General features: G+C 49.1%; 1 protein-coding gene across 3 annotated transcripts in view; it reads right to left on the minus strand.

Annotated features, from left to right (window-relative positions):
• Window positions 1-12415: 12415 nt before the first annotated feature.
• GLI3 (GLI family zinc finger 3) overlaps window positions 12416-27588 on the minus strand; it is a 263244-nt gene continuing 248071 nt past the window's right edge. For all 3 annotated transcript variants that reach the window (XM_046669442.1, XM_046669445.1, XM_046669443.1), the window contains exons 13-15: window positions 23562-23852; window positions 18912-19239; window positions 12416-17999 (exon numbers count right to left, since the gene is read on the minus strand). In XM_046669442.1, coding sequence (XP_046525398.1) covers window positions 15685-17999; window positions 18912-19239; window positions 23562-23852 — 2934 coding nt within the window. In that variant the 3' untranslated portion in view covers window positions 12416-15684. The remainder of the gene's footprint in view (window positions 18000-18911; window positions 19240-23561; window positions 23853-27588) is intronic.

Consider the following 27588-nt stretch of genomic DNA (forward strand, 5'->3'; position numbering starts at 1 on the left):
GGAATCGCCCTTGTTTATATTCAGCAACAAACAAAGACGGTGTCTTGGGTTCAGAGAAAGGGAGGTCACAGCAGCAGCAACAGATGTTTCTCTAAAGAAGTTTCATATGGATTCTAAAATTTAGAATCCCAACAGCATTTGAACCAGGATCCCCATCTCCAAAGATACTATTTTTTACCTAATGTCCAATCCCTACATTACCCTTTCTAAAAGGGAAACATTTCCCATGTGTTGGGTCCACCCGTTCTTTCCCCGTAGGTCCAGAGGGCAGATGGGGCCACAGGCTTGGGCTCCTCTGAACTGAGGGGAGGGAGGAGTGGGTGTAATTCCTGCTTCCACCACAGGGTGGCAGTAGCAGCACGGGATGAGGCGGCTGAGACATTCACGCCCGCCCTCTGAGAAGCCACTCAAACGCCATCCAGGCTGGCTGTTCCCCCTGGGGCCCTCCACATGTGCGGTGAGAGGAGTGTGTAGGGAGGGAGAAAAGGGGCAGGCCAATCTCAGGAGTTGTGTCTGATGGCTGAGTGTTCTGGAAATATCCCTCACCTTCTTTTCTCTCACAGACGTGGGGAGCTAGAGAGAGCAGTGGAGGGTCAGGAATTTTTCACTTGCCAACGCTGTGCAACAGAGCCCGCCTTTGGACTCTAAACTCCAATATCCAGGTCTGTTCTCACTGCAAATGGGGCTCCCTCACTCACAGGAGCTATGACTTCTAGACTGGGCATGGCTGACCTCCTCTGACCGCCCCCCTCTCCTTCTAAAATGCTCCCCAAAAGCACACCCCTGGCATACCTGCTGTCTCCTCTCAGGGGCTGGTCCTCAGGATGGAGCCCAGATTCCTTCGTCGCGTTTCAGAGCCTGGTCCATCTGAGCCTGAGTCTTCGCTCCTACCAGTCCCTTCCGTCCACCCCTTCTCCAGCCAAACTCATCTCCTTCCTGCCCCCACTCCCCTGGGGTCCACTTTCCCATCTCACATCATTTTCTGTACCTTCCTCTGCCACCTCTTCATCTTCTGAAAAGACACCTACCTGGTCCCAACATGTCACTCATATCCATGGAGCCCTTCCCTGACATCTGAAATATTGATATGTACCGTTTGCCTGGGGCCAGCAGCATCACACAGAGTTAGCTCATCTCGTCCTCGCTGACCCAGCGAGCTCAGCCCCCTGTTGTCTTGTTTGACAGATGAGGACACTGAGGCACAGCAACGTCGACTTGCCTGAGGTCCCACAACTCATGTAAGCAGGCGGGGGACCATAAACCACCACCTCCGTGTAGACTAACACATCCTCTGCCTCTGAACTCTGACTGCCTCCATGCTCCTCTGTGACCTCCTGGGACTGCGTCTTGATCCCCAAACAGGAAGCCTGGAGATGACAGTTGAAATCCTGGCCCAGGCATTTGCTGGCCGAGTGATCCCAGGCAGGTGGCTTCACCTCTTTCTCTTCGTTTCTTCATTTTCAAAATGGTAGTGAGATAATAGGATTGCTGTGAGGACTCAAGAGAAAAGATGAAGTGTCGCGGGTGTAGCCGAGTCTGTGATGTGGTAATTATTCCTCCACTTCACCAAAACCCCCATAGCCAGAAACTCAGCATCAGTCACTCTGAAAACAGCAAGAAATGCAGCCAGACCCCAATGGCTTTGTGAGTTTCCAAATAAACACTAACTCAGAAGGATGTGATTGGAGACAATGAAACTATGGAGAACTGAAGGATGAAAACTCCCTAAGAAATGTCAGTGAGGGAGGGCCCTTTCTTGGCAATACCTCCCAGAGGAAGCAAGTCCCAAAGCTCTGCCCCACGGGGACCAGGTGGAAGGAGCTGGGGTTCAAGTCTCCTCTCATTTCCAGAGAGCGCCTCTTTCTGAGGGACCCCATTTGCCTTCAGTTTGCCAGCCTGCAGCCTGGGTGCAGAGTGTGCCAGCTCACAGGACCCCACGCCCCCGACCCAGCCCATGTGCAGGGAGCGATTTGACCCCACACCCTTAGCTAAAATGAACACGACATCCAACCTGGCTGAGCCATTCTCAGAGCCTCCCCAGGAATGTCAGAACCAGGACTGAGACAGAATCAGTCTCTTCAGGCAATGGTAACTCTCAGCTGACAACCTGGGCACTGTGGGCCACCAACTTCCACCACCCGGGCAGAGCCCATCTGCTGGGAAACATGCATGAAGAAAAGGTGAAGAAAAGCAGGAAATAAAGATGGAGAGAATGTTCCCAGAGCTCCCAGCCATGCTCGGGCTCTCAGTTGCAGTCTTCCCGCGGGAGGATACTTTCTTACAATGAATGCCTGCCCACCACCAGCACCCCTAATCTGGCTGCCTTGAATTGCTCTCCACCACTTGATGCCCGTGAAGTCCTGGCTGCTCCATCGACCTATCTAAGGCTGGAGGCCCCACCATGCCATGGCCAGGAACTGCTGGACACTGGTGGCCTCGTCTGCAGCCCCCCCTGTGTCCCACCACCCTGAGATGGTCTCTGAGAGCAAGGACAACCCCTTCCCTGATCTCGTTCCACATGAAGATGAAGAACAGAGATGCGAATAGCGCTGGTGGTACCTCTGCCGTAAAAGAGAAGTGCCCTATGCATCCCAGGGGTTAGTGAGCGAGCTCCTCTTGGAATGAGCTAAAACCCGCTACTTCCTGGGATCCCCACTGTCTGGGTGGACTGGGTCACCTCAAACCACCGGACACCCAACTGGAGCTGTGACTGGGAGAAGAGAGGAAGCCACTGCCCTCCCACCTTACAGAGCCACAGGCTCGCAGCCTCAGGCACGTTCTCCAGGCCTTCACATCAGCCCATGAAGCCCAGGGGACTCTCTCCCCTCAAGCCTCACCTACTACTGGGCCTTGAGTACCCTGCTCAGTCTCCCTGGGGACCCCCACACCCTTCCTCTGAGAAAGGTTTCTCCTCCTCAGCACCCCTGCAGCTCTCACAATGCTTCTCATCTTCTCCTGGAATTATTGCATTTTTTTCTTTCTTCCCATCGGGACTGAAGGGTCCTTAAGACAGGGGTTATCTTTTGTTCTTTTTAGACACATTGGTAATAAGTACTCAGTAAATACTGTCAAATTGACTTTTCTCTTCGAAATGGCATCCATCACCCCCCTTTCCTAGCATTTCCGTTCTGCTGGATCCAAGGTCAGGATAGACACAGCCTCTTCAGCTCACCTGCTCCTTGCTGTCTCACCCGTCCACCCCAGCTCTCTGGTTGGATAGTTCTGGAAGTCCCGAGGCCTCTGCTCGTCTGTTCTGCTGCCCAGGGTTGAATGCAACAAATCCAAGCAGGGCATCAAACCAGACCAGCTGCCCCTGCAGCTGTAGCCTGTGGGGCGAAGGGCCATTTGGGGAAGCTGTAGGGCACAGCAGTGTTGACATGCGGACCCTGTGTGATGCCAAGTAAAGAATGCACGGGTGGGCCTGGGAGTCACGGAAGGCTGGGGGTGCAGGACCGGCCAGGGGGCTGGTGGCTCTGAAACGGACAGTGAGGCACAGGATGAGGGGTGGAACGTGGGTGAGGCTGGATGGCTGGGATCTCTAGGTAGCCCATTAGCATGTCATGTTAAGGCTTGCTGTGGTGGAGGCCGGCTCCAAGCGTCTCCATCATAAGCGGCCCTGTGTCCCCTGGGCAGAAGCTCCACACCCCCAGGCCCCGCCCACCCCGGCCTCGGCCTGTCAGCCCCTCTGATCCTCCGCAGTGAGGCTTAAAGCTCCAACCAGGTGACGTGGAGGGTCCAGAAGAAGCATCAAACACACTGTCCTCGGGGACTTAAGGCTCACGACCCTCCAGCCAGTCAGCCCTCCCCAGAACCTCAGCCGCCTGGTCCTTACGCCCCCTTCGCCCTGCCACAGCCAAACCCAGGGCGCACACCTGCTGGAGGCAGAAGAGAAGCGAAGGCGACAGGAAGCACTCCCATCGGACCAGATAACTTCTGGAACCTCACGAAGGGCACCGCGGGGCAGCAATGACGGGCGGACCCGCCCCCACTGCAGGCGGCAGCATCCTCCTCATCCTCCCCGCCAGCGGCTGTGGAAGCGAGTGTGGGGTGGGGTCCGCGACAGTGACGGGAGAGCAGGCAGCGCGGTGAGGATGGCACGGAATTGCTTCCGCCGCTGAGATCCTGGGGCCCTTTGCCGTGGGTGCCCACCCAGCCTTTCCTGCCGACGCTTCCGCAGCCAACAGCTGCTCACTTTTCGCTCCGTGTTTGTGCATATTCACACATGACCTGCTAGAGCAAGCTGCGGTTCTGAAAGACTGGGTTAAATAGCAGGACGAGGGAACATTAGTTAGCAATCCTGAGCCCTTGCACGCTCTAGGACCTGGGCTAAGTGTAGACGCACGATTACCCATCTTGTCCTCACCAGCTTATGGTGCATGGTCCTTTATCATCTGATGCATCCTTCTGCCTCCGGGGGAGCTCAGGGACCCAACTGCTGGAGCAGCCCCAGAGTGCGACTTGGTCGGTTCCCCAGCCTGTGCTCTGTTGACTCCACCTCCAGCGCATGTGCCTCATTCATTGCACATCTCCATTATCACCCGTTGACCAGTAGCCATCCTGCACTTAGCAGCTTTCTACTACTCTCCCGCCATTATCTTATGCTGTGTGAAAATCATTAAGATATTACAGATACACAATCTCAAGGAAGGAAAGATGAAGGCCAGCCTGCAGCTAAGAGGCAGGAAGACCTCAGCACAGAGGCAGTGGTCCCATCTCCTGATCCTCTGTCACTGGTCATTCATTCTCCGGCCCACACCCACATGTTTTTAAAGAATTTTTAATGACAGAAAAATGCTCATCATTAAATGTTATCTGTAAGAGGAAGACCCAGAACAAGATCACGAAATGTTAACGGTAGTTATTGCTGGGTGGTTGGATGACAGATGACTTATTTTCCTCTCGTCCTTTCCTCTATCTTCCACAAAGAACATGTATTCATTTTATAATAAGAAAATAAATTTTATTTGAAAAGAAGGCATCACCAAAAAGACTGGGAGTAAGCACACCAAAATATTAAGAGTGACTGTCTTTGCACAGAACTGTATGTTTCTAATCACTAAACTTAGCTCTGGCTCATAGTCTTGAATTCTATAGAAGATAATTTATCTTAAATTCTAAATACTTGAAATATCCAAAGAACAAGATTTGTGATAAAATAATTGTTAAGAAATGATCATCTGCTTTCAAAACCAGTGAAATAACTGAGGGTGAATTTGGCGTAGTGTCCTGTGAAGTTGGATAGGGCTGGTCTTTGAGCTCAGCTCTCACCACAGCATCGGAGACCAGGATGCTCTTGACCTGCGTGGCTGGGAGTGAAGATTGATGGGAGGGTGGAGCTGGATGGTGCAAATCTATTTGCCTATGTGTGTATACATGATAATAAAATGTCTTGAAAAAAAGTCACTCTACTCTTTTTCCTCTTTCAGAATTGGGAAATCTAAATTCTAACATTACTGTCTATCAGGACCCTGTAATACCCTAGACATTTGGGTAGAATACTGGCCTCAGTATTGCTTCTTTGGACTTTTTGATTCCTCTGATGTAGATCTGAATGAAAATACCTTTTAGTGTTCTGTTCTCACTTCTGAGGACCCTGGCCCAGGTACACAGGTCTGTCTGCATTGTGAGTCAAGAACTGACAAGCAGGCAGACTGCCTGGGGAGTAAGGGCCCCCGTGCATCCCTCTGGAAGGGCCTCTGGTTCCCGGGAACCCTCCGTCTTCCTGCACATCGTGGACCTCCTTTCCTGTACTCCAGCTGTGTGGAGTCACTGCCTGGGTAAGGGGAAAAAAATAACAGCAACAACGAACACTACTGTTGGGTCCTCACTGAGCGCCACATGTGCTCAAGTCCTCCTCACGACACCTCTGGGGTAGACACTATGATAAACCACTTTTGCAGATGAGAATACTGGGGCTTAGAGGAGTATGTAAGAGTCATATCTAGCTGGTGCAGGAGGTGCCAGCCTCCTGTCTCCCGATGCCGGCTGAGGCCAGCCCTACTCCAATGAGCTGGCACCTCATAGCTCCAGGCACATCTTGCTCTCATGCATTCTCCTTTCTCAGTTCTGGACTTTTCCAAGGAGAAGCCCCTTGTTGTATAATAAAAAATTAGGGGAGATTTAAAAATCCTTGAACTTTCCCAGTGCCTTTGTTATTCATGAGCCCCTCAGGTACCACCCGAGTTTATGTTAATGAGGTGACTCCTGGTGGGCCCCTAGAAAGCTTCAGGATGGGGGCTGGTTGCCAGGGGAACCAATCAGGTGATCAGAGGGTGGGACTCTGAGCCAGCCTGATTTCTGGGGAGGGGGATGGCTAGAGATTCATTCAGTCAATCGTGTGGCCAGTGATTTTATCAATTATGCCTATGCAATGAAACCCCACTAAAACCGCTGGGCACTCAGACTCAGTGGAGCATCTCAGTTGGTAGACACATTGATGTGCCCAGAAGACGACAGGCCCTGACTCCACAAGGAGGGGCACAGAAGCTCTGTGTTCAGGACCCTCCCAGACCTTGCCCTACGCATCTCCTCATTTGTCTGTCCCTGAGTTGCATCCTTTATAACAAAACTGTAAATATAAGTATAGCACTTTCCTGAGCTCTGTGAGTTGACCTGAGGGGGTTGTGGGAGCCCCTGAGTTTGTAGCTAGTCAATCAGAAGTGTGGGTTGGCTGTGCATATCCTGAACTTGTGTCTGGCTTCTGAAGTGGGGACAGTTTGAGCCGAGTGGGGTCTGTGCTAACATCACCATCTGAGTGGAGAGGCCAGCACTGAACTGCAGGACACCAGCTGGGAATGGTGTCAGAGCGCCTCCTTTCCTGTATCCCCTTCGCACTCCTTTGAAGGGGAAACTCTGTGTCTGAAGGAAGCTAGAATCCTAGTGCACGTGGCCGGCAAGGATGGATTAAAACCAGCTTATTTGTAAAAACCTTCCTTCTGGCTCCATGTTAAATCCACTTGATTTAGGGTCGCCTCAGAACACATTTCAAACCAGCTGGATCGTCGCCATCGCGGAAGCTGCCGGGTGTTCGGTCAGAACAATGGGAAGTGACACTGAAGCCTCTGGAACTGCACAGTCAGTGAAGGCACCCCAGGTCAAGGCAACCTAAGGAAAGATTGTTCTTTGACCTTCTGTCTTATAAGTCAATGGCACGTTCTGTCCTCCCAACTGCCTTGGAGGCTCAGGAGAGAGTGTTTTTTGTCACTATCCTATAGACGGGACAGAGGTGGGTGAGAAAGGGTCCCGCTGTGACCTCAATTCAAGTGACTCATTATCTACCCTGGAGGGGAAGGAGCTCGGATGGGCTCCTTGTCTTATGTTCTTTGCATGAACTTCAGGGGAAATAGTTATCGTGATGTTTCATGACTTCATCTTTGGAAGGATGTAGGTCAAATGGGAGGTCTCCAGGGGGTCTGGGTTCATGGAGCAGCGAGTTTCTTCAGAGCAGCAGGGTTAAGAATGGATGTGCGATGACTCCGTACCTGTGGCACCCAAGGTGCAGGGGGAAGAAATCCCTTCTTCAGGAGACTGGAGGCAATCCTTGAGCTGGGACGTACACACTGGCCTTTTTTGTTTGTTAGCCAATATTATTTCTCTGGCCCACCTAGTCCGCTTATTGAAAAATTACCTCTGGGCAATGCATCTAGGCATTTTTTAGGTAAACATTTGGGGGTGTCAGAATCATCTTCAAAGGAAAACGCATGTATTTCTCGCCTTGACTCCCTGGGGACACAGCCGCAGCCCCCTTATCTTGGTAGTCGGCGAAGTAGCTCCATTCCTTCTCTTCTGCCCCCAGAGCCCTGGCTCACCTCCAGCTCTGAGCCTCAGCGGGGGAGGAGAAGAAGGGAGGTAGCGAGCTGCTTGTCTCCATCCAAACAGCAATGGAATTCTTTGGCCTGGCTGTTCAGTAATCCTCTGCCAGCTGGCTGCCTCCTTTTCCTCTGGGAATCAGTGAGTCACACCTCCACAGTGCATTTGGCCCTTGCAAGCCCTGAGGGCTGGAGGCGTGCGTCTGCCAGCTCCGAGAGCTGCAGGCCAACTTCTGAGCATGGATCACGTCGGGGCTTAGAATTTCTGTGTGCACGAGGCTTCACAGCTGTAGGGGAGGAATGCGGGGCTTGGTTCTCTTCCCGCCTCCCCTGCCCCTGACCTCAGAGAAGGTGAACCTCCGTGTCCTGAGCTCTCCAGCTGTTGTCAGGGCGGGAGCAGAACACCAGGACGGATGCACTGGGTCGTCGATATCACCAAGCATGTATTTGGGGGTTTTATTTCAATGGCTTGGGCACGGAGAACCAGGAGGGCGGTGATTGCTGTGATATCCCTTTTGCTAATGGCATTAGAAGCAGATTCCAAGGCTGGACCTTTTTCAAAAGCGGGGACAGGATAGGGTGTTAGCTGCCTCTGATTGGAGTGAGTAGACAGTCACTTTAGATCGAGCTTGAGCAAGAAGCCCCATTGGATGTGAGTAGCACAGGAAGAGAGTCAAGTCAGTCCACGCCTGCTCCCTACCCCCGTTTGTTCCTGCTGTATCGAGCAGCAGCTGCCTCTCTCCCAAGGGGAGGGCTCGCGGGTGAGGCTGGTGCTCCTTCCAGCTTGCCTGGCGACTTGCTGGGCCTCCTTTCCCTTCCCACCCAGCCAGGCCCGGGAAGGCTCAAGCAGAAGGGAAAGTGGGAGCGAGAAGGAGGTGTGAGCCGAGCCCCGCAGAGCTGTGGCAGGTGGGAAGCAGAGGGAAGAGTGGGGGAATTAGCCTGTTATTCATTAAAATAGTCCTGTCATAGGAATAAATAACCCATGCATTCTTAACTGGGAATTCTCATGAAGTTTCTTGCTTACTTGGTAAAGAGCCAGTGAGGGACAGCCCTGTCTATCAGTCTTGGTCCTCCCCAGCACCCCACTACCATGGGCGTGCTCAGCCCTTGCAGGGTTGGCTGGAGCCCTCACTTGCCCACTCGGGCTTCCCTGGAGCAGGAGCAGGGCGGCTCTGAGCTCCGTGCCATTCCAAGGGAACCACCTCCACTCCCCTACCCACCTTCATTGCCAAAAGGTATTTCTAAAAGTTATTTTCCCTGAAAAGAACAATATAATCCCCCACATGAGTCTTGCCCCTGGTAAATCCAATCCAGATCCTGCAGGAACGTAACAGTGAGTATTTACTCCTGAGCCTCACTCTGCTTCATGCTGTTCCCTCCTATCTTCTACTCCTTTCCTCGCTCTCTACTCATTCTAAAGGCCCAGTGCAAGTTCAGCACCAGATCACCCTGTGTCTTCACAGGTCCATCACCATTGAATTCCCTCAGCTTCTTGACCTCATGTACCTTCCACACATCTGTCTAAACTACCCTCATGCCTCCTTCCTTCCCTCATTTCCAGAAGGACAGGTGTCTGTCTCATGGTCCAGTTAGTTCAATGCTTGCTCTGTCCACTAACACCAACCACCCCTCTCTTCTGCCTCTTTCCTATGGGGTGATGAACACGATCAAGCCTCTTGCATTAAGGAAGGGAGGGAGGGAAGGAAAGAAGGAGAGAAAGAAGAAAGAAAATATGGAAGAAAGGAAGAGGTAAAAACTACAAGAAAAATCCACCTCTCCACCCTTCCTTGACTCACTGTCTCCTTCCTTTCCTTTGGAAATAGTGTATTTCATACTTTCTGAGGTTCAGTGTGCATTGTCCCCACCTGGGTTACACTGCCGAAATTGCGACGTGTCTTTTCGAGGCTAGGAAGCATCAGGTCATAACTTAATTGCGGTGTTTTTTCTTTCTTAGTGGGAACACGGAGCACCACGTGGCTGAGCAGTGATGGCGTCTTGGATGCGATGGAGGGGGCGTGCTATTGAAAGAGGCCACTCAATTCCCCTTGTGGGTGTTGTTCGATCCTCAGCTATTGGGATCTGTTTCTGTTCCCAAACACCCCACTGAAAAACACTTCCCCATGCTCACCCAGGGGCTCTGAACTCTGAAAACCAGTATTCTTCAGTCCATGTTTTACTGGACCTCCATGATTTTGACAATGTCGGCCTCCTGAACTTCGCTGCCCTCTGTTTCTAGAGCACACCATCTCTCCTGCCTTCTGACCTCCCTCTCCTGCTCTGGCCAGTCTGCCTCACATGTGCCCACCCTTTCTCTTGGTCCATGGGGCCAGTATGCCTTGAGGATTGCTCCCTAGTCCTCCTCTCATTCTACACGGGGGCCCAGTAATGGCGCTTCATCTGTCTCTTGTGTCCCAAAGGCTCCGGAGTCTGGGTCTGTGCTGGAATCTCTCTTCTGGGCACCTGCCTGTAGTATGTCTCTCTCTGTCTCTTTTCAGTCCTTAAACCGGAGCCTCTCAACCTGGAACCATTTTCTCCCCAAGGGACATGTGGCAATGTCTGGAGACATTTTTGGCTGGTACAACTTCGGGGGGGGATGCTATGGGCATCTAGTGGGTATTCGCCAGGGATGTCACTAAATATCCTACAGTACATAGGACAGTCCCCCACAACAAACAATTACCCAGCCCCAAATGTCAGTAACACTGAGGTTGAGAAGCCCCGCCATATGCCCTTCAGATGGATAATGCCCCACACTGACTGTCCCCTTGAACGTCTTCCCTTATGGCATGCCATTGTATTCTGTGCTCATGTCTGTCCCTCCCACTGGGCTGCAAGCCTATGGACACACTGCTTTATTCATCTTCCTGGATCCAGTCCCTATCAAGGGATCTGAATGGAGTATTAGCTCTCCAGGCAGTGCTGTCAAATTAGTGGAACACCTAATTATTGTCTGTCCTATATTCTCAGATAAACTGCAAATTCTCTGAAGTCAGGGACGAGCTTAACCTACCGCTGGGCATGGAGGAAGGATGGAAGCAGTGTGGGAAGAAGTGTAAGATTTGGGGACAGGTGAGAATATTTGTAGGACTAAGATTCCCCGCCTCTGCTGGGTGAGCCTGGGCAAATGCCTGTGGCCTCACAGTGTACGGAAAGGAAAAATAAAGTCTAAAAAGAGTTCAGATTCTACTATTATGTCTAAAAACTGTAAAGAGTTTGTGTAAGTAGGTAGAGAAGGCATAAACTAGATCTGTGCAAAACGAGATTTAAAAACATAAAAACTAATATTAAAGATGAACCCAGATTGTATTTGGAATAGTAAATATACTACAAAGTAAAACCGAAGGGGGAAAACTGCCAAGAAAATAAAGAGAGAACCCCTGGAGGAAAAAAGGATGAATAAGACATTTTGGCAGTGGGTTAATTTTTCCAACTTACTCTAGCATTCTCCCATTCTGTTCTTATTTGTAATACAGAACATCTTTGAATTCCAAAAATTACTCAAATCTTTATGAAATACCAAATGGATTGCCGCTCTGCCAGTTTACCTCAAACTGCTTCCTCCACAGGAGGCATCTTTCAAAAGAAGTTGTGAGCTGGAGCGCATGCCACTCACACCAATCGAAAGGAGTCTGGTCACACGCCTCAGTCCTGGGCGTGGCCCATTTCCTCCTTTCCCCTTCTATTAGCCTCATTTCTCTTATTTGTCTTGACTGGCTCAGCCGCCTGCATCTTTGTAAGCTTAAGCTGATGATTTGTACCCAAAGCAGAGGATACATTCATATTTTTTCTAATGTTTTTTCTGAATTCATTTGGACACCTTATGTGAGGGATCTAGCTATAAAAGCAAAGAATTTTGGGTTTATGGGAGGAAACTCTCCCTGTGAACTAGAAAAGCATGAAGCATCTCAAAGACTACAGAAACAGTGCTAGAGGAGAGGGAAGGAGACACCATCCCCCACAGGACGGGAGTTGCCCTGGTACATGTGCTGGGGCCCCTGTGCGTGTGCACTTGTGTGTGTGTGTGTGTGCACTTGCACAAGCGCCGCACCCATCCTTGTACCCCTGTGACACTGACAACCAGGACCTCCTGTCCTTCCCAGCAACAACCAGTGCCCTCGGTTGGTGGCTCAAAGGGCACTGGCTACTACTCAGAAAGAGGAAGGGAGCCTTTTGGAGTTTTTATGGTCATCTGGTGGATAATACTGCAAGCTGATGAGAAAAGATAAGTGAGAAGAGCTTACATTCCTGTCTGAAGTCAGTTACTGCAAGCCATCTAAAAGTAGGCTCCTACCACATTAGATTTTCTGTGAACGTGCGTTGGGGTATCTCTGAAACAAGAGGATGATATGTAAAAGAAGGACAAGTTGTTAGACGTTAAACCTTCTGCATGTCCTTTCTCACAGAGTTTAGCTACAACAGGCAAGCCTCCACCACCAGCAGGGCTATCAGCAGCCTCGTCTCCAGCTTCGCGATGAGGAGTCTGGGCTCAGGGCAAAAGGGCACTCAGCTTGGACGTGGGAGGTTCTGGGTCCAAATGCAGGCTCTGGATTTTTCCAAAGAAAGCACTCTTTCCATTCAGCTATGAATGAAACAAACCAACGAAAAACTTCAGTACAAAGAGTTTTTTATTGACATTGTAAGAAACATCGTTCTTTCTCTTTGTTACAAAAGGACTAAGTGGTTCTGAAAGCAAAGTCGAGTCCATCTGTGGCGGGGCTGCAGCCCCGGGCTTGAGGTGGGCGCGGGGGCATCGCTCGGGCTGGAGGCTCATCCGAGGAAGGCCCGGGGCCGGCCACGTCCGAACACTATGCCTACAATACTTAAATGTATTTACATGTGTTTCTTTTAAAAAAGGATTACACGTTTTATTTTTTAAAAATCTAAAAAAGGTGAAAAAAATGAACTTGTATTTTTATTTTACACGTTTGCAGGATACACAACAGTAACTTGTCAGAAGAGAACATCCTCCTATCAGTTCAAAACAACATGGGAAACCAGGTTACAAGACAGCTCAGACTCTGCGACAATCACGTGCTCTCGGCCGGGGAGCGTGCAGCCTCGAGCTCTGATTGGGCAACACCAACTGGTCCATCGCATCGACAAGATTAACATAAAATAAGGCACATACATCGCAAGAATCAAAACTCTGTGGCTCAAGAGGAGGAGCCACTGTGTGAGGAACAGGGGCAGTCCAATTAGTTTTCAGAAAATAAAACAAAATGGTTTGACAAATAAAAACACATTTAACACAGATGTTAAACAGCAGTACCACGTATGAGCCTGTATTAAAGACGAGGACGTGACACCAGTGAGTGGCACCATCTCGCTAAATGCATGGGTCAGAGAAGTGGAGAGAAGGGTGGAGGCTGGGGGTGTGTCCCACCACGGGAGATGCCAAGTCTACAGAGATCCGTGTCCAGACAGGACACTTCAGAGTGGCCCCAAGAGATCTTCCTTCCACTGACTGTCATGACAGATCACTGAACTCCTGGAAAAGTACCCTTTCCTCTTCCATCCCTTCTCTCCTCCACCCTTCTGAGATTTCCATGTTGAGAGAACTACATAGTGAGCTGAAGTATGTCTCCTGCAAATCTAAAGGCAGTAGTAAGGAAAACAAGTACGAAAAGAAAAAGTAGAGAAAGGAGGCAACCCAGAAAATGACCTGAAAGAGCAGAGGCACAAGATGACAACAGTGCTCATCCCAGTCGCTGCCCATCCTTCCATGTAGGGCCAAGATGAGAAGGGAAACTAAGGTAACTGAGAAATGCGGGTCACGTCTAGGAGTACTGCTGGGGAAAGGACTCAGGCAGAGGACCCGGACTGGGCCAAACCACAAGAGCTGGCAAGCTGAGTCCAGGACCTGGCGATTTTGAGGTTCAGGAACAAAGGAGGTTCAGGGAAGGGATCACTGGTTCTGTGACTAGATGATGACCTGTTTGAGGAACACAGAAAAAGCCTTGCTTTTTCCATTGAAAAGTGGTAGAGACGCCACTCTACTGAGCTCAGATCAGTTGTCTTTTGCTTTTGGGTTCTGTTCCAAGGCGGACGCATCCTTGGATCTAAAGGAAGGTGCCGCCTGTGGGAGGAGGGCAGGAGAAACCTCAGCGTCCCCTGCTGATCTCAGGAACACCGAATTGAAAGCAAACCTGACTTTCTTGGCCACAAAGTCCTAAAGGGCATGTCAACCTCCCCACTGAGATTCTTGGTCCAAATGAGAGCAAATAAACATGAGAAAACTGGGCTGGTCCTAACATTCTTTCTATTATCTAATATTTTACTTTACTTGATTTTGTCTTTCTAATACTAGTTTAAGTGGCAGGAATAAAGGGAAAAAGTCAAACAACCGACTCATGAATCACTCTGGATAAGTCCAATGCCAGGGTCAAGGGGACAGAATACAGCAGGTAGTCTGGGGTGTTAATATTTTATTTTAATAGTTTACACGTTTAAAAGTAAAATGCTGGACAATCCACGTACTCTGTGCACACACAGTATGTCTTTTATGTGTATCAATGCACATGGGAGTAGCTGTCCTTCTCAAATTTTTAAATGTTTTAACCCAAAACAAAAGTCCAGATGAAGTCCACATTAAGGACTAAAACTGCATAGAACATTTCACTTCTTAAAAGGATGCAGCATTTCATAGATAGGCTGTAAAAAGAGGCATCCACACAGCTACTAACACCCTCCCAAGTGCTCTCAAATGCTAAAAGCGGTTGAAGCAATTTATTCCCAATATCACTGTATGTGAGCTTTTTCTTTTCCAACTAAGTTTTATAAATCCCCTACAATAGGGCACTTCGAATAGAAATACCCCTTCACTCTAGTAGAATGTTAACGACATAGCTGGCTGTGGGGTTAAGTACCCATATACTTAGAACTATATATATAATCAATTCTCAGTTATCAATGATAATGGGGGAAGAGATGGAACACATCAACAAATACAGCAAACTCACACCTATTCCCCAAGCTACTTCTACCCTATAGCTTCAACCTACAATCTACCGCACTTCTTATCAGAAGAGATGAAAGTAACAACGTGTCTGAGTGTCACAGTGCCCTCCCCTCTCTCCCCGGAGCGCTGAACAGCACTGAACATTCATTAAGACAGAGGGAGATGGGCAGAGGAGATAACTAAGGACTGACCATATAGACACACCCACGGAGAGCACACTTATGGACAGGAAGAATTTTAAACCCAAACTGGGAGCAAATGAGTTCACTTGCAAGAGCCCCAAATTTCCACTGTGCGCAACTGTTGAAAGTATGCTCTGAACTGAATTTGGGGTGGGGAGCATGTCCAAAATCCGTTATCTGTGCTACACTGCACTCACAAAAGATTCTTCAACTCACTATCCATGTTCTGATCCTTGTGTCCAATGTGGGAATTAAAAAAACCACAAACCAAAAACAAACGTTGAGCATATGTAAAGGAAGATTCAAAAACTGGAAGCGTAACCCCTTGGTCAAAAGCACACCAACTCCTATTTCCTCTGAGTGACAGAGGAACATGTCCAATCCTTTAGTCTGACCTCTCTTCGAAAAGAAAGAAGAACATGCACTCACACATTTACACTGGTTTACTAAAAAGTGGGGGGCGGGCTTACAGTTTAAAAAAAAAAAAGAGGGCGGTTCGAGTGAAACAATACTGATTCAAAACTGAAATGGAAGACAGTTTCTCCCTAGAATACTTTAGGGCTTTTCAGAGTCCTTTTCCATAAAAGGAATATACTTGAAACACATCCCAGTTAGGTGAGATGAGAATGCTAAAATACATACAGAACTAAAAAAAACAAACCAGCAAAAATTGAGTCCATTTAATCTTTTAAACTCCTAAAGTTTCACGTTTCTTGGCAGTCCTTTTTCCTAACGCCTATTGCATAACTGCAAGGAATTTGCTCTCTTCCGCGAGGGAGGTCAGCAAAGAGCTCATGTCCCCGATGGCCATGTTGGTGGTGCTCAAAGACAGCGCTGGCAACGGGAGGGACGCTCGCGGTGTCGTGAGGCGGGAGGAGCTATGGGAAAGGTTCTGAAGGATGCTGGGGCTCAGAGCTCCTGACATCAGGCTGGCGTGGTCCCCGTCGTCTATGATAGCGTCGAAATCAATCTGCACCCCTTCCAGGTCATGGCTGTCGAGGCTGTCAACTGTGCTTGTCACCTGGTTAGCACCTGGGGAAAGTAACTCAGAGTTTTCGGCGCTGGCCCCCTGGAGCAGGCAGTTGGCTTCTGAAATGGAGAATGAACCAGTTTTTATGTCCTGCTGACTGAAGCCAACGGTTTGGTCATAGAACTGACCAGAGTAACTCTGCACGTTAGAACAGAGCTGATGGGGCTGTCCTTGCATCTCCATCTTGATGCCGTTCACCCTGCAGGTCTGACTCGTGTCACTGAGCTGTCCTTGCTGCAGAGCGAGGCTGCCCCTTGGCACGGCCTGGCGCCTGCTGCCCCCATAGCCGGCACATGGCTGGTAGCCCCTGACAGCTGCCAAGCTTGAGGGCTGGCTGCTGATGCTGAGAGGCCCTGGCAGGCCGCTCTCTGGCCCTTGATAGACGTTGAGGTGTGAGGTAGCACTAAGCTGCCCTAGCATCTGCTGCCCGGGGCGGCCTGCCCCCTGCTGGTGCATGCTGTCGCTGAGCAGCTGAGGACCCAGGTACCCCTGTCCCATGGGGTCTTGGGTGGGCATGCCACCCACTGTGCTGCCAGCTGACTCGTTGGGCCCCACCGACAGGCCAAATTCCGGCTGGCTCCCGCTCCCTCGCATGGTGGTGCTCTTCAGCTTTGTTGCTTGAACCCCAGCACCACAGGCACCATCGAGCAGGAGGCCAGGGCCACCGGGCTGCCTGGGGAGGCAGTTCCCGTACTGCTGGGCCTTATAGGGCTGTTCATGGAAGGTGCCACTGGGGCTCCCCAAGTGCTCTGGGCCACCGTAGGTGCCACCAGGCTCCCCAAGGGCCTGATACCCCCCAGCTGGGCCGCCCCCATTCCTCAGGGGGTTCTGCGGGTGGCTGCCCGCGGTGTTGTACAACCCGAAGGCCCGAGCCTGCTGCACCGTGGCCCGCTGGCCACACTTGAGCTTGGAGGACGACAGGTCGGCGCTCCCCGAGCTGACCTCGTTCCACTGGATGGGCAGGTCGGATTTGCTGGCCTCCGCGCAGGGCTGCTCCAGCGCGCGGTACTGCTGGCCGGCATGGCTGTCTGGCAGCCCGGGCGGGTCAAAGTCGCCGTGCCTGCTCCCCAAGCCGGGCCCGTGGGGCACTTTGCTGTCGTCAGACATGGCGCTCTGGAAGTGTTGCTCATAACCTGCTTGGTTCTGGGAATTTAAATACTGCACCACGTCATCGGGCAAGAAATCCTCATCGTTCAGGTTCACGTCGGCGTCCATGGTCAGGGACTCCAGGGTGACGTTCTCGGTAATGCTCGGAGGACAAGGCGACAAGTGGAAGTGGCGGGAGGGGCCCCCCTCGGGCCGAGTGTAATTCTGCAGCACTAAGTTGCGCTTTTCGAGGGATGGAGGCAAAGCCGGAGGGTTGAAGCTGTTCAGGCTGTTGAAGCGCTGCACCCTGGGCAGGGAGAGGGTCTCCGAGGCCGTCCGCACCGGGTCGCTGGCTCTTCTCCCACTGTTGCCCAGCGCGTCCTGGGGCAGCAGAGGGCGCCGGCCGTAGCTGTGGGCGCCCCCATCGCTGCACCTCCGCGGAGGAGGCACGGGGGGCAGGCCCCCCGCGGGCTCCCTGCCCTCCCCGAGCAGGGCCATCCTGGTCTTCAGGCTCATCCTCTCCATGTTGGGCAGCGGCGTGGGCGGTGGCCCGCCGGTGGCGGCGGCGTACTTGGCCTTCAGGCGGTACTGCTGGGCGGGCGTGAGGCTGAGCAGGCTGGGCAGCCCGTCGCACTGGCTGGCCTCGCTGGACCGGCGCGAGGCGTCGGTGGAGATGGGGTCGTAGGAGTCGGCCACGCTCACGTTCTGGGGCCGCCCGTCGGCCTGCGAGGCCTCGCTGGATCTCCGGCTGGAGAAGCAGGGAGAGATGCCCGAGGAGCGGCGGCTGCTCAGGTAGGCGGAGCTGATGGTACTGGTGCTGCTGTCCCTCCTGTTGAGCATGTTCAACATGGTGATGTCCACACCAGAAAGGTCGCTTCTGTTCGGGAGAAGGGTCATGGGCCCACCCAAACTGCAGCTGGTACTGGGCTGTGTGCCTGGAGAGAAAGTGAGGGAGAGAGGGATCCACGTCAGGATGACTTCAAACAGGTCTGGACAAACTGTAAAGGGCCAGGTCCTATTTTCCATTTCCCTGGGCCAGGCGTGTCTGTCACAGCCACCTCTCTCCGGTGTGTAGCACCAAAGGGTCAAAGGTGATAGTGAAGGAATGGGCAAGGCTGGTGCCAATAAAACTTTATTTACAAGAGCATATGGCTGTGGGCAAGGCTTGTCCATCCAGCTTAAAGCAATAGCAACTGCCTGGATCAGTGAAGTTCTTTCAATGGCATAACGCAAAAGCAAAATGAAGGGTCCCAGAATGTATACACAGTGCTCAAGTTACAGGAAGTCCACAGGCCCAAGGCATTCCAGGAGTTTCTCATCCACACTCAGGGCTTCCTGTGACATCCTATGAAGGTGTAACTCACCTAAATTGGTGGGGTGGGGAGGCTCACCCTTAGGATATGCTCCAGGAAACAGTGTAATCTCAGAAGCAAAAACTGCCTTGGGGCTGACGATGGCAAAGGTTACTTGCCTTGAACTGGACAAACATCAGTCAAGGTGGCTGCTAACCTTTTGGTTGTAGACTGTGGAAACCAGAGACAGACACAGACCACAGGCGCCTCTGCTGCTGGATTTCCTTTCCCTGGTCCAATAGCTACGATTCCCCCATCGGAATAGGAGTCATGCAGTCTTACTTTTTGTTTCAGTATTATCCGCTGACTACCTGCTTTTAAAATATGGACTCTTCCAGAAAGGCAACATTAATATGTATTGTAGGAGCATCATTTTAGGGCCGGTGGAGAAACTACCAAACATAAAACCAAGCGCCAGTTCCTCTCACAGTGACCTGGCTGCATTTAAAAGAACAGAAACCCCTGGGCAGACACGAGGTCTGATGCCAAACTCACCATTTCCTATGAGAGGAGAGACTGCAGGGGCTTTGGGGGGTAGAATGGGGTTCAGTCGTGGAAGCGTTCCATTCACTTGTTTGAGCCTTTCTAGTTTTACATGCTCCATCCATTTGGTCCCTGCCGGGTTTCTCCTGGCTTGCAAAGCGAGGGCTGTGGTTGCAGTGGAAATGGTCGAGTCCATGATTGGGGTTTCGTCGATGACTCCAAGGTCTCCTACACCACCTGCATCGGTCAGAGGAAGCTCGAGCCCACTGTTGGAATAGTTGCTTATGGGGGACTGTTGGCTGCTGCATGAAGACTGACCACCAGGGCTTGGCTGAGATGTCTGTTGGGGTCCAAAGGAAAGGACAGAAATGTTACCAAGAAACAAAAAGGAAAGGGAGCCAAGAACGAGAGACCATGCGGATCAAGACCTGCAGGACTCTCAGTGGGCTGAATGAGAAGAAGAACCATGCTCTGGTGAATGGAGGCGGCCTCTCTGGACCACAGTGGCGGATGGAACACCAGGCGGATGTGCAGCGGGGGAGCGATGGACAGCAGGGGGTGCTGGATGTGGGGTGATTGCATGATGCCAGCCATGGAATCCTGTCCCAAATGCCAACTCCACAAACATACTTCCCCAGTTCCAATCCCACTTCCACGACTTTATTCTTTGGGCAAATTACTTGGCCACTCTAAACCTCAGTTTCCTTAGCTATGAAAGATAGATTATCTATCTTAGGGATTGTGGGAATTAAGTATGAAACCCTGAGAGCACACAAAATATAAAAAGACCTGGATAATAGTAACTGATTGGCTCAGAGAGCATGAGCAATTATTATTGTCCTAGGGGCCTTTAGTCCTCACTCCATCTTGCTCAGCTAAAACATACCTGGAAGCTGTGCTCCATGAGCACACGTTACCTGCTCTCCAACAAGAGCCCTCTAAGCTGTCCAGGGCTGGGCCCCAAGCTCTTTGTAACCTCTGCCCCTTCCTTCTACATTGTCCCACTTTGTAGAACTCCAAGCAGGGTGTCGGTAAAGGCAGTTGTAAGAGGGAAAACTTCAAATCCCTTAGCCTCCGCTATGCCCAGAGGGCCAGAAAGGCTGCCAGTCACAGACATCCAGGGTCTGGGGAAGGCCCTTCCATTCCCCCACTGTGTCCCCAGCATTTCTCCAGGACAGTCGGGCCATGTTTCCCTAAGCCCGCCCAAGTGGACTGTGTGAGACAATTCTACCATTAGAGGAGAACTTAATCTAGTCCACTGGTTCTCCATCAGGGGAAGGATGCCCTCCAGGGCCTCCTGGAGATGGGGAGTGGAGAGCTCGCTGTCCCCATGTCTGGGAGCACTGAATAAAATGGCCTGCAGTGAGCAATCTGCAAACCTAAACTGTTCTATCTAAAATTCCACCAGTGCCCTGATAGATAATCTAACCCTTTTCGTACAGACAAGAAAGTGATGTTCAGAGAAGTTCAGTGACTGCCCAAAGTCACAAAGTTAACAGTGCAACCAGCCTAGACTCCCGGCCCAGCGCTACTTCCATCCCTCTGCAGCCCCTTCTCCAGGGTTATGCTAAAAACGGAGCCTGATGGCAGCCAAAAGAGCAAATTCTCGAGGGAGACAGAACCACACGCACTCAATTACAGACCACTGTGGTCTCAGGTGGAATGCACAGTTCTGTCAGGAAGGGGTTTTGGACACAGGTCTTCTCAGTGGAACCTGTTACACTTTTTCTGCGACCACAGTACAGACACCCAGCAAATGAACACTTTCTAAGTGAGTGCCACGTGATACACTAAGTTTGTCCTGGGCAACCAAGCAGAGCAAAAGAAGATACACAAATCTGATCAGGAGTTCACGAAGGCTTGCTTAGGTTTTGCGTCAGCAGAGTCTTGGAGTGCCAGACATCTGCTCCTTCCCAAGGCTCCTGGAGCATCCAGGGCTCTGAACGTCTTTCACTCTTGGATTGTCAAATCCGAGTGTGTGTGTACGTGGATCTGCGTGTATGTGTGTGTAGGCACGCACATGCAGACTCACGCTTCCAGGGCACAGAAGAAGGCAGAATTGTACTTACAATTAGAAAACCGCTTCAAGGAGTTCAGACCTTTAAATATAGATTAAAGTGCTAACAACAAACGTATCCAGATCTTCCTCAAGGAAGGTGGTGCACATCTGGTCTGAATTTACACTAGTCAATACGATAATTAAATAGCCTTTGAGAACATCTGCTTGGTCGGCCCCAGTGTGATTTACTATGAAAACCTAGACAAACAGAACAATGAATTTCACCATCTAACTCCACATTTCCACATGCTGAATGTTCAAAGCACATTGCTTCTATGTTTGAAACATATCTGAGCAACGTTCACTATGAAAGAGACCACAAGGCACAAAAACTCAAGAAAAATGAAACGAATCAAAGTTAAATGTTAAAATGAAAACAAAACAGAAAGAGCAGAGAAGCCAAAATTCCCTCACCTTATTACCCACTGTCCTTAGGAAGTGAGAACAAGACATTTAGGAGCATTACACAGAAGAGATGTTGGATTAATAAGAAAAAAGAAGAAAGAATTTAATTTATAGCATGATGATCAAAGACAAGTTTTTAAAGAAAGACTATTAGAAATGTAAATCTCATGTCCATTCGTACATGTCTATGAAGATGTCTACTCTCATGTGTGTACATCTCCATACAAAGAGTCTATGGTGGAAATTTGATTAATTCATTAATGATTAATGTCCCTGAGCCTCAGTTTCCCCACCTGTAAAATATGGGGCCTAGTCTCATCTCCATGAGCTCTTCCAGCCCTATGTTTTGATGACTTAGTTACTTTATAAAATATTTCACATCTTGGGGCATCTTGGATGTCACTCAGCCAAATTGCTAAAATTTTTATTTCTACCAATTTTCTTTTTAAATATTGGGTGTTTGGAGAGGAGATGGTAAGTTTTCCTGAGCTAGGGACGGACATTCAAGGTAGAAGAGACTCTGGGCTCTTAGGATGTCCTAAGGACATAAATCATTGTCTTTCAATGACATAGTTTGAGAGACCACAAATTCACTTCCCTTGTTTCATTAAACACTGGAGGATGAACTGGTGAATGTTCTGCACAATTAATATACAGGTGGATTTTATTTTAGAAAATTAATATGTGCTCCCCCCCCAAAAGTATCTAAAGCACAGTTTAGAAACTGATTAATTTAAAAATATAGCGATCGATCATAATACATATAGAAACTTTTTACCAACGTGCTTTCTAAAAGCAAAGTACAGCTACCCACTGGAAAATAAGGATAATCTGGAAGCTTATTTGCATTATTTTTGGCTAGATTTAATGTCACTTTCTAAGACTCACAGATATTCTCAATAAGTCATTAAAATTCATGAAGTCATTAAACTCCACTCCATCGATGCTGGATTTGTATGAGCATTATTCCTCGCCCATACGTACTGCTACACAGTGACATCACTCAGGAATTGAGAGGATGTCCATCCAATTGCTGGACTTTTCCAATTTTAAGAAAATGCTTCCTAAACTGAGTATAAGTCTGCCTGTCTGATCCTTTCCTTGCGTCTGGAAGTCTATGCACATGGCTTCTATCTGGTATGCTTCTTCCACCCACAGGGAGTGACAGACTAGAACCCAACACGTTCACAGAGCTGACTCCATTATACATATGGCCAAATACATAGGTACTGAATCTCCTCTGATAGCTATCCTCTTCCTTTATCTTGTTGTCTCTTGGAAAATTTTACATGTTTTATTATGGCACATACATAAAGCAAAATCACCAACTGAAGTTTGAAAGAACCCGCAACAGTAGCATAATCCATATATCCTATTTGTCACCAAACCACAAAGATTTTTGCCAATGACATCTTTCCAATCCCTCCCTTGCTCTCCATCTCTTGGTCCAGGGACCACTGCAGACATGGTGCCCAGTCTGTCAAGCCAATCTCTAGACTGGCGCTGGGGTTGTCTTTTCTAAAACGTCAGCCGTGCTGTGCCATTCTCCATCACCAGCAAAGCATACCCCTTTTTATCCTCACCCCTTTTTACTACTGCACACCCCCTGGGCCCCACAGTCGTGCTCGGCTATGCCAGGACCTGCTCCTTCCCCGCTCTGACCTCTGAACTTGGCAGTCACCATCAGCTCTGCCTCCCCCAGCAGGTCCTCAAGAACACTGGCGGTTAGTTCCCCTCTTGAAGGCTCTTACACAGACTAGTGTTCAAGCCCCATCGCACTGAGTTGTAGCTGTTTTCTTTTGGTTCACCCATCCCACTGGACGGTAAAGCCCTAAAGAATAGGGACCACGGTTTATTTATCCAGGGGTCACCAGGGCAAAGAAGACAGAAAACATATTTACAGAGAGACCAAATGAATGATTCCCTCCGTTACAGGCCCACTGAAAATGGAGACAGTTGTGTCTTTCTACCTGCCACAAGGTGGTATGGTTCCAGATCAGTTTTAAAAACCATTTCGGAAACCTTGAAATGCTTTTCTGAGCTGAGCTAGTCTGTGCAGATCACTGAGCTCCTGACCTTGAATCAGACAGCGCGATGCAATGAGGACAGGAGCAGTCTAGCCCTCTCAGTGCCCTCCTGGCTCTTTGAAACGACCCAGGACGGCTTTGGGAAAATCAGAAGGAAAGCGAATGACATACCATGGGCTTCTCGGCCTTGACAGTTTTCACTTGGAGGCATTCTTCCCGCTTTGAGGTAGTGTTGCTGAGGTCCTTCTGCTCACCAAGGGCTCCCTGAGTCTGCCGGCCGGGCGACCTGGACTGTGAATGGCTGCCAGAATCTCGTGGTGGCGGGGGCCGAGGATGGATGTCCCCACGCTGCTTCTTGGTGACATGGGCCTCTGGGCCGTGCACTGTCTTCACGTGTTTCCGGAGGGAGCTTGGGTCTGTGTAGCGCTTCGTGCAGCCTGGGATTTTGCACACATACGGTTTCTGCCAAGGCCACCAGAAGGAAATGACAGATTGTTAGGAAAGTGATTATGCCCCAGAAATGACAGCCTTTTGTGGCTGCACAGGATAGTTTTAATTCTTTCACAGCAGTGTCACAAAGCTTGGAGGTGTTCAAGTACCTCTGGGTCCTAAGGGTTTAATAAAGGCCAGTTGAACATTGTTCAGGGTCCACAGAATCTAGCTTTAAGAGATCATTTTAGAGAGTGCTCAGTGAGAGCTACAAATGTGTAAATTGCCTTTATGTTCTCGGGAACATTTATCCTGTGAGTAGGAAGAAGCATCATTGTGTCATGGTAGCTACTCAATAGATAGTTGAAGATGATGATGGTGATGATGATGGTGAGGAAGATGATGATGATGATGATGATGGAAGGCAGCTGAAAAGACACCCCTCACCCAATCAGAAGAATGCTATGTACCGTTTGGGAGAGCTTGTGAGAAGAAATTTCTTAAGGATGTCCTGGTTCCCAGATCTAACGTCACCCTGTCCCCTTTGAAAATGCGCTCTTTACAAATAGGCATAATAAAAAAATTGCCTACAGCCTCTCCCACGTTAGATATCACTAAAATAGGTTCCTTTGGATGGTATTATAGCTGTGTGAGGATGGCCAGGGCTCAGAATATCCAGAATCTTTCTGATCTTCAAGGTGGTAAAGCCTTGCTAGACTGTCCGTGAATGCTCACTCATAAACTAAAAAGGGCTGATGCATGGTGTCCTGGAGACGAGGACTCCTGGTCTGGCCTCTGCTCTTGAGTATTAAGCTTATCAATTATTTCCTGCTAATTTCATTTTCTATGTCGGTGAGTGATCAAGCCTACAGATATATGGATGCTTATAACTGAATATTTCCTCAAATCACAGAACTGCTGGCACTGTATTCACAACCAACATCGGAACTATGATTTTGTTTAATTAGCTTGAAATCTAACATATTCATGAATGCTTATGGGTATATATTTATATCTATGTATACCAGAAGATGAGCTATTAGGTCAGCAATAGTCATAAAAAGCATGATTAATATAATGCATCCATTATATTAAAAAAGATGCCCCGTCTTATAGAACATATGTGTCTAAAAGATGCTTTTTCTCTAAAAGCCCAAGAACACGATGAGTGCTACCTAAAATGATGAAATGTCCTAATGTAGTGAAGCGAAGATTCCGAAAATTATCCTGAGAGACTTCACCTCCAAATTTGAGATTCTTTTGGGTAGAATTGATTCCCATTAACCATGAATTACTTCTATTCAGAAGCTCGTGTGATTTGCAGCACATATATATACGATGGCACATGAAATTCTATGCATTAGGGAGAGAAGAATGGCTCTGACGATTAGTGCTATTACCTTACGGTGTTCTGACATCAGCCCTAGGCTTGTTCACTGCACGGCTGTGAAAGGCTGTTCCATCAGCAGGCAGACTGGGATGTGTGGGGCAGGAGTGCGGGGATGGGGAGGGAGATGGAGGGAGCACAAAGGCAGGCCAGCATGTTCAAAGAGCTACTCTTCCCATAAATATATGCGTGTGTATATTGTGTTAGCCTGGAAATGAGACCACGGCTAGGGGTGGAATGAATCTACCAATGTTTGCCAGCTCCCAGCACACACTAGTACATGTGTGCCCATGTACCCTCCTGTGTGGACATACACATGACCCACTGACCAAAATCCACAGGAAAATAAGACAGCATGTAATTATCTACAACACAAAGTGTGCATGCTACAGAAGGATGGGGACAGAGGGGAATAATTTTTCAGTTGGGATGATGATGGGAGGCATAAGTTTTTAAGTTGGGTATAATGCACAGCTCATGGGGTCATGGGAAGGGTTTAACAAGACAATGTACATAAAGTGCCTGCCACCACGTGTGGCACACAGTAGGTACTCAATAACTGGAGCTTTGATTAGGGGAAGGCATTGCAGTTGGGTCCTGAAAGAAGGACAAGATTCTGAGGGATAAAAACGAGGGCAAGAGGATGCCAAAAAAGAATGTCCTGAGCAAGGGTCCAGCGGTGGGACCACTTCATGCATGTGGGCATGGCAGTTCAACCATAGGCTATCTGGAAGTTTCCATTCATGGTCACCATGGTGAGAGGTCAAGACTGGGAGGGCAGGGTTGGGCTGGGTGAGAGCGGCCATAAGCCTAAGGAGTCTAAAATTGAGCTGTTAGAACTTTCCAGAGAGGGAGGTACAACCGAATCAGAGCTCAAGGAAACTTGCTTAGTGTGGCTTTGGGAGGAACGGGAGCTATGTGGCCTGGAGTAGGGAGTCCTATCAGAGGTCACTGCTATGGTCCAGTGGCCCTAAGTGGGCAGGGAAGCCTGGGGGTGGGGTAGGAAGCTGGACTGGCTTCCCTGAATGGGAATTACTCTCTGTTCTATTCCACCCCATTTGCCACCCCTAGAATAGCAGTGCTTGGCTCATAACTAGCTATCCGTATTTGTTGAGTGAATGAAGGAAGGTACAAGTAAGAGAGCAAACAAAGGAAAGAAAATATCTGGATTTTTCTAGAATTGTCTGATTACACAAATCTGGATTCCTTGGTCAAACTTAATTTTGGTGTATCTGAAACTATTCATCATTTATATGCAAGTCCAAAGCCTTGTATAGAGAACAGAGAAAAATGACTTCCATGCTGGTGAATAAAATTTTAGTTATTTGTTTATGGTCAATATTAGTAATTTATTTTAAGTAAACTGCTCAACCTCGGGGAAAGGTATTACTGACCAAGATGCCTTTTCCTCTCCTAATGGATATTAAACTCTCATATATCACGGCACTTGTTACCTCATAGAAGAATACAATTAAATTACAATGCACTTAATTAAAGCCAACAGACATGCGCATATTTTAAGTTCATAAAAAGACAAAAAGCGCAGTAAGTATGTTTCTGTGCAGAAAATGGCGATCCTAACATCCCCGTGTCCAAGTTTCCCCACAATAACAGGAGAGAACCTCGTCCTAAAATCTACAGGAATGAACACGCTCTAAATTTCTAGTCAAAATTGTACTTAAATATATGAAAGGTAGTTAAATATATTAACTGAATTCTAAGTTAAATTAATCAAATCTTAAATCCCCTAAAACACATTAAATTGAGATATAATTCACATGCCATAAAAATAACTCTTTTAAATTGCACAGTTCAGTGGCAGTTAGTACATTCACGGTGTTATGCAATCATCACCACTATCAAGTTCCAGAGTATTTTCATCATCTCAGAAAGGAGCCCGGTACCTATCAGCAGCCACTCCCGTCCCTCCCCCACCCTGAATCGACTTTCTGTCTCTGTGGATTTGCCTATGGGGGACTCCCCAAAACTTTGTGCAAAACAAGGACAGCAGATTACCCCGCAACTATTGCACAGACTAAAAGTGTTTCTGACATTAAAAAAGGGAGATGTGGCATCTCCCGTGAAACGTCTTCAAAAAGTTGATCAATAAGAATAGATCCTAAATGCCTTGAGTTTCCTTATTCTAACATGACCTTTTCAAAGAGTGTGCATGTGTGAACTGCACGGGTGAGCGTGCTTTGCAGAGAGTGTGGTTAATCCGGGTAGAGCTGTTTGTGCTCTATCTATACTTGAGGGCCATCTTCACCACCTTCCAGCCAATGGCCAGTGAACTGAATGGTGCGCCATGTTTGTACCAGATTCCCTCTCCCAGCTCTCCATCTGAAAGATCACAAATGGGCTTGACCAAGACCTCATGAGGTC

This window comes from Equus quagga, chromosome 8 (genome assembly GCF_021613505.1).
Source record: "Equus quagga isolate Etosha38 chromosome 8, UCLA_HA_Equagga_1.0, whole genome shotgun sequence".
Lineage (NCBI taxonomy): Eukaryota > Metazoa > Chordata > Mammalia > Perissodactyla > Equidae > Equus > Equus quagga.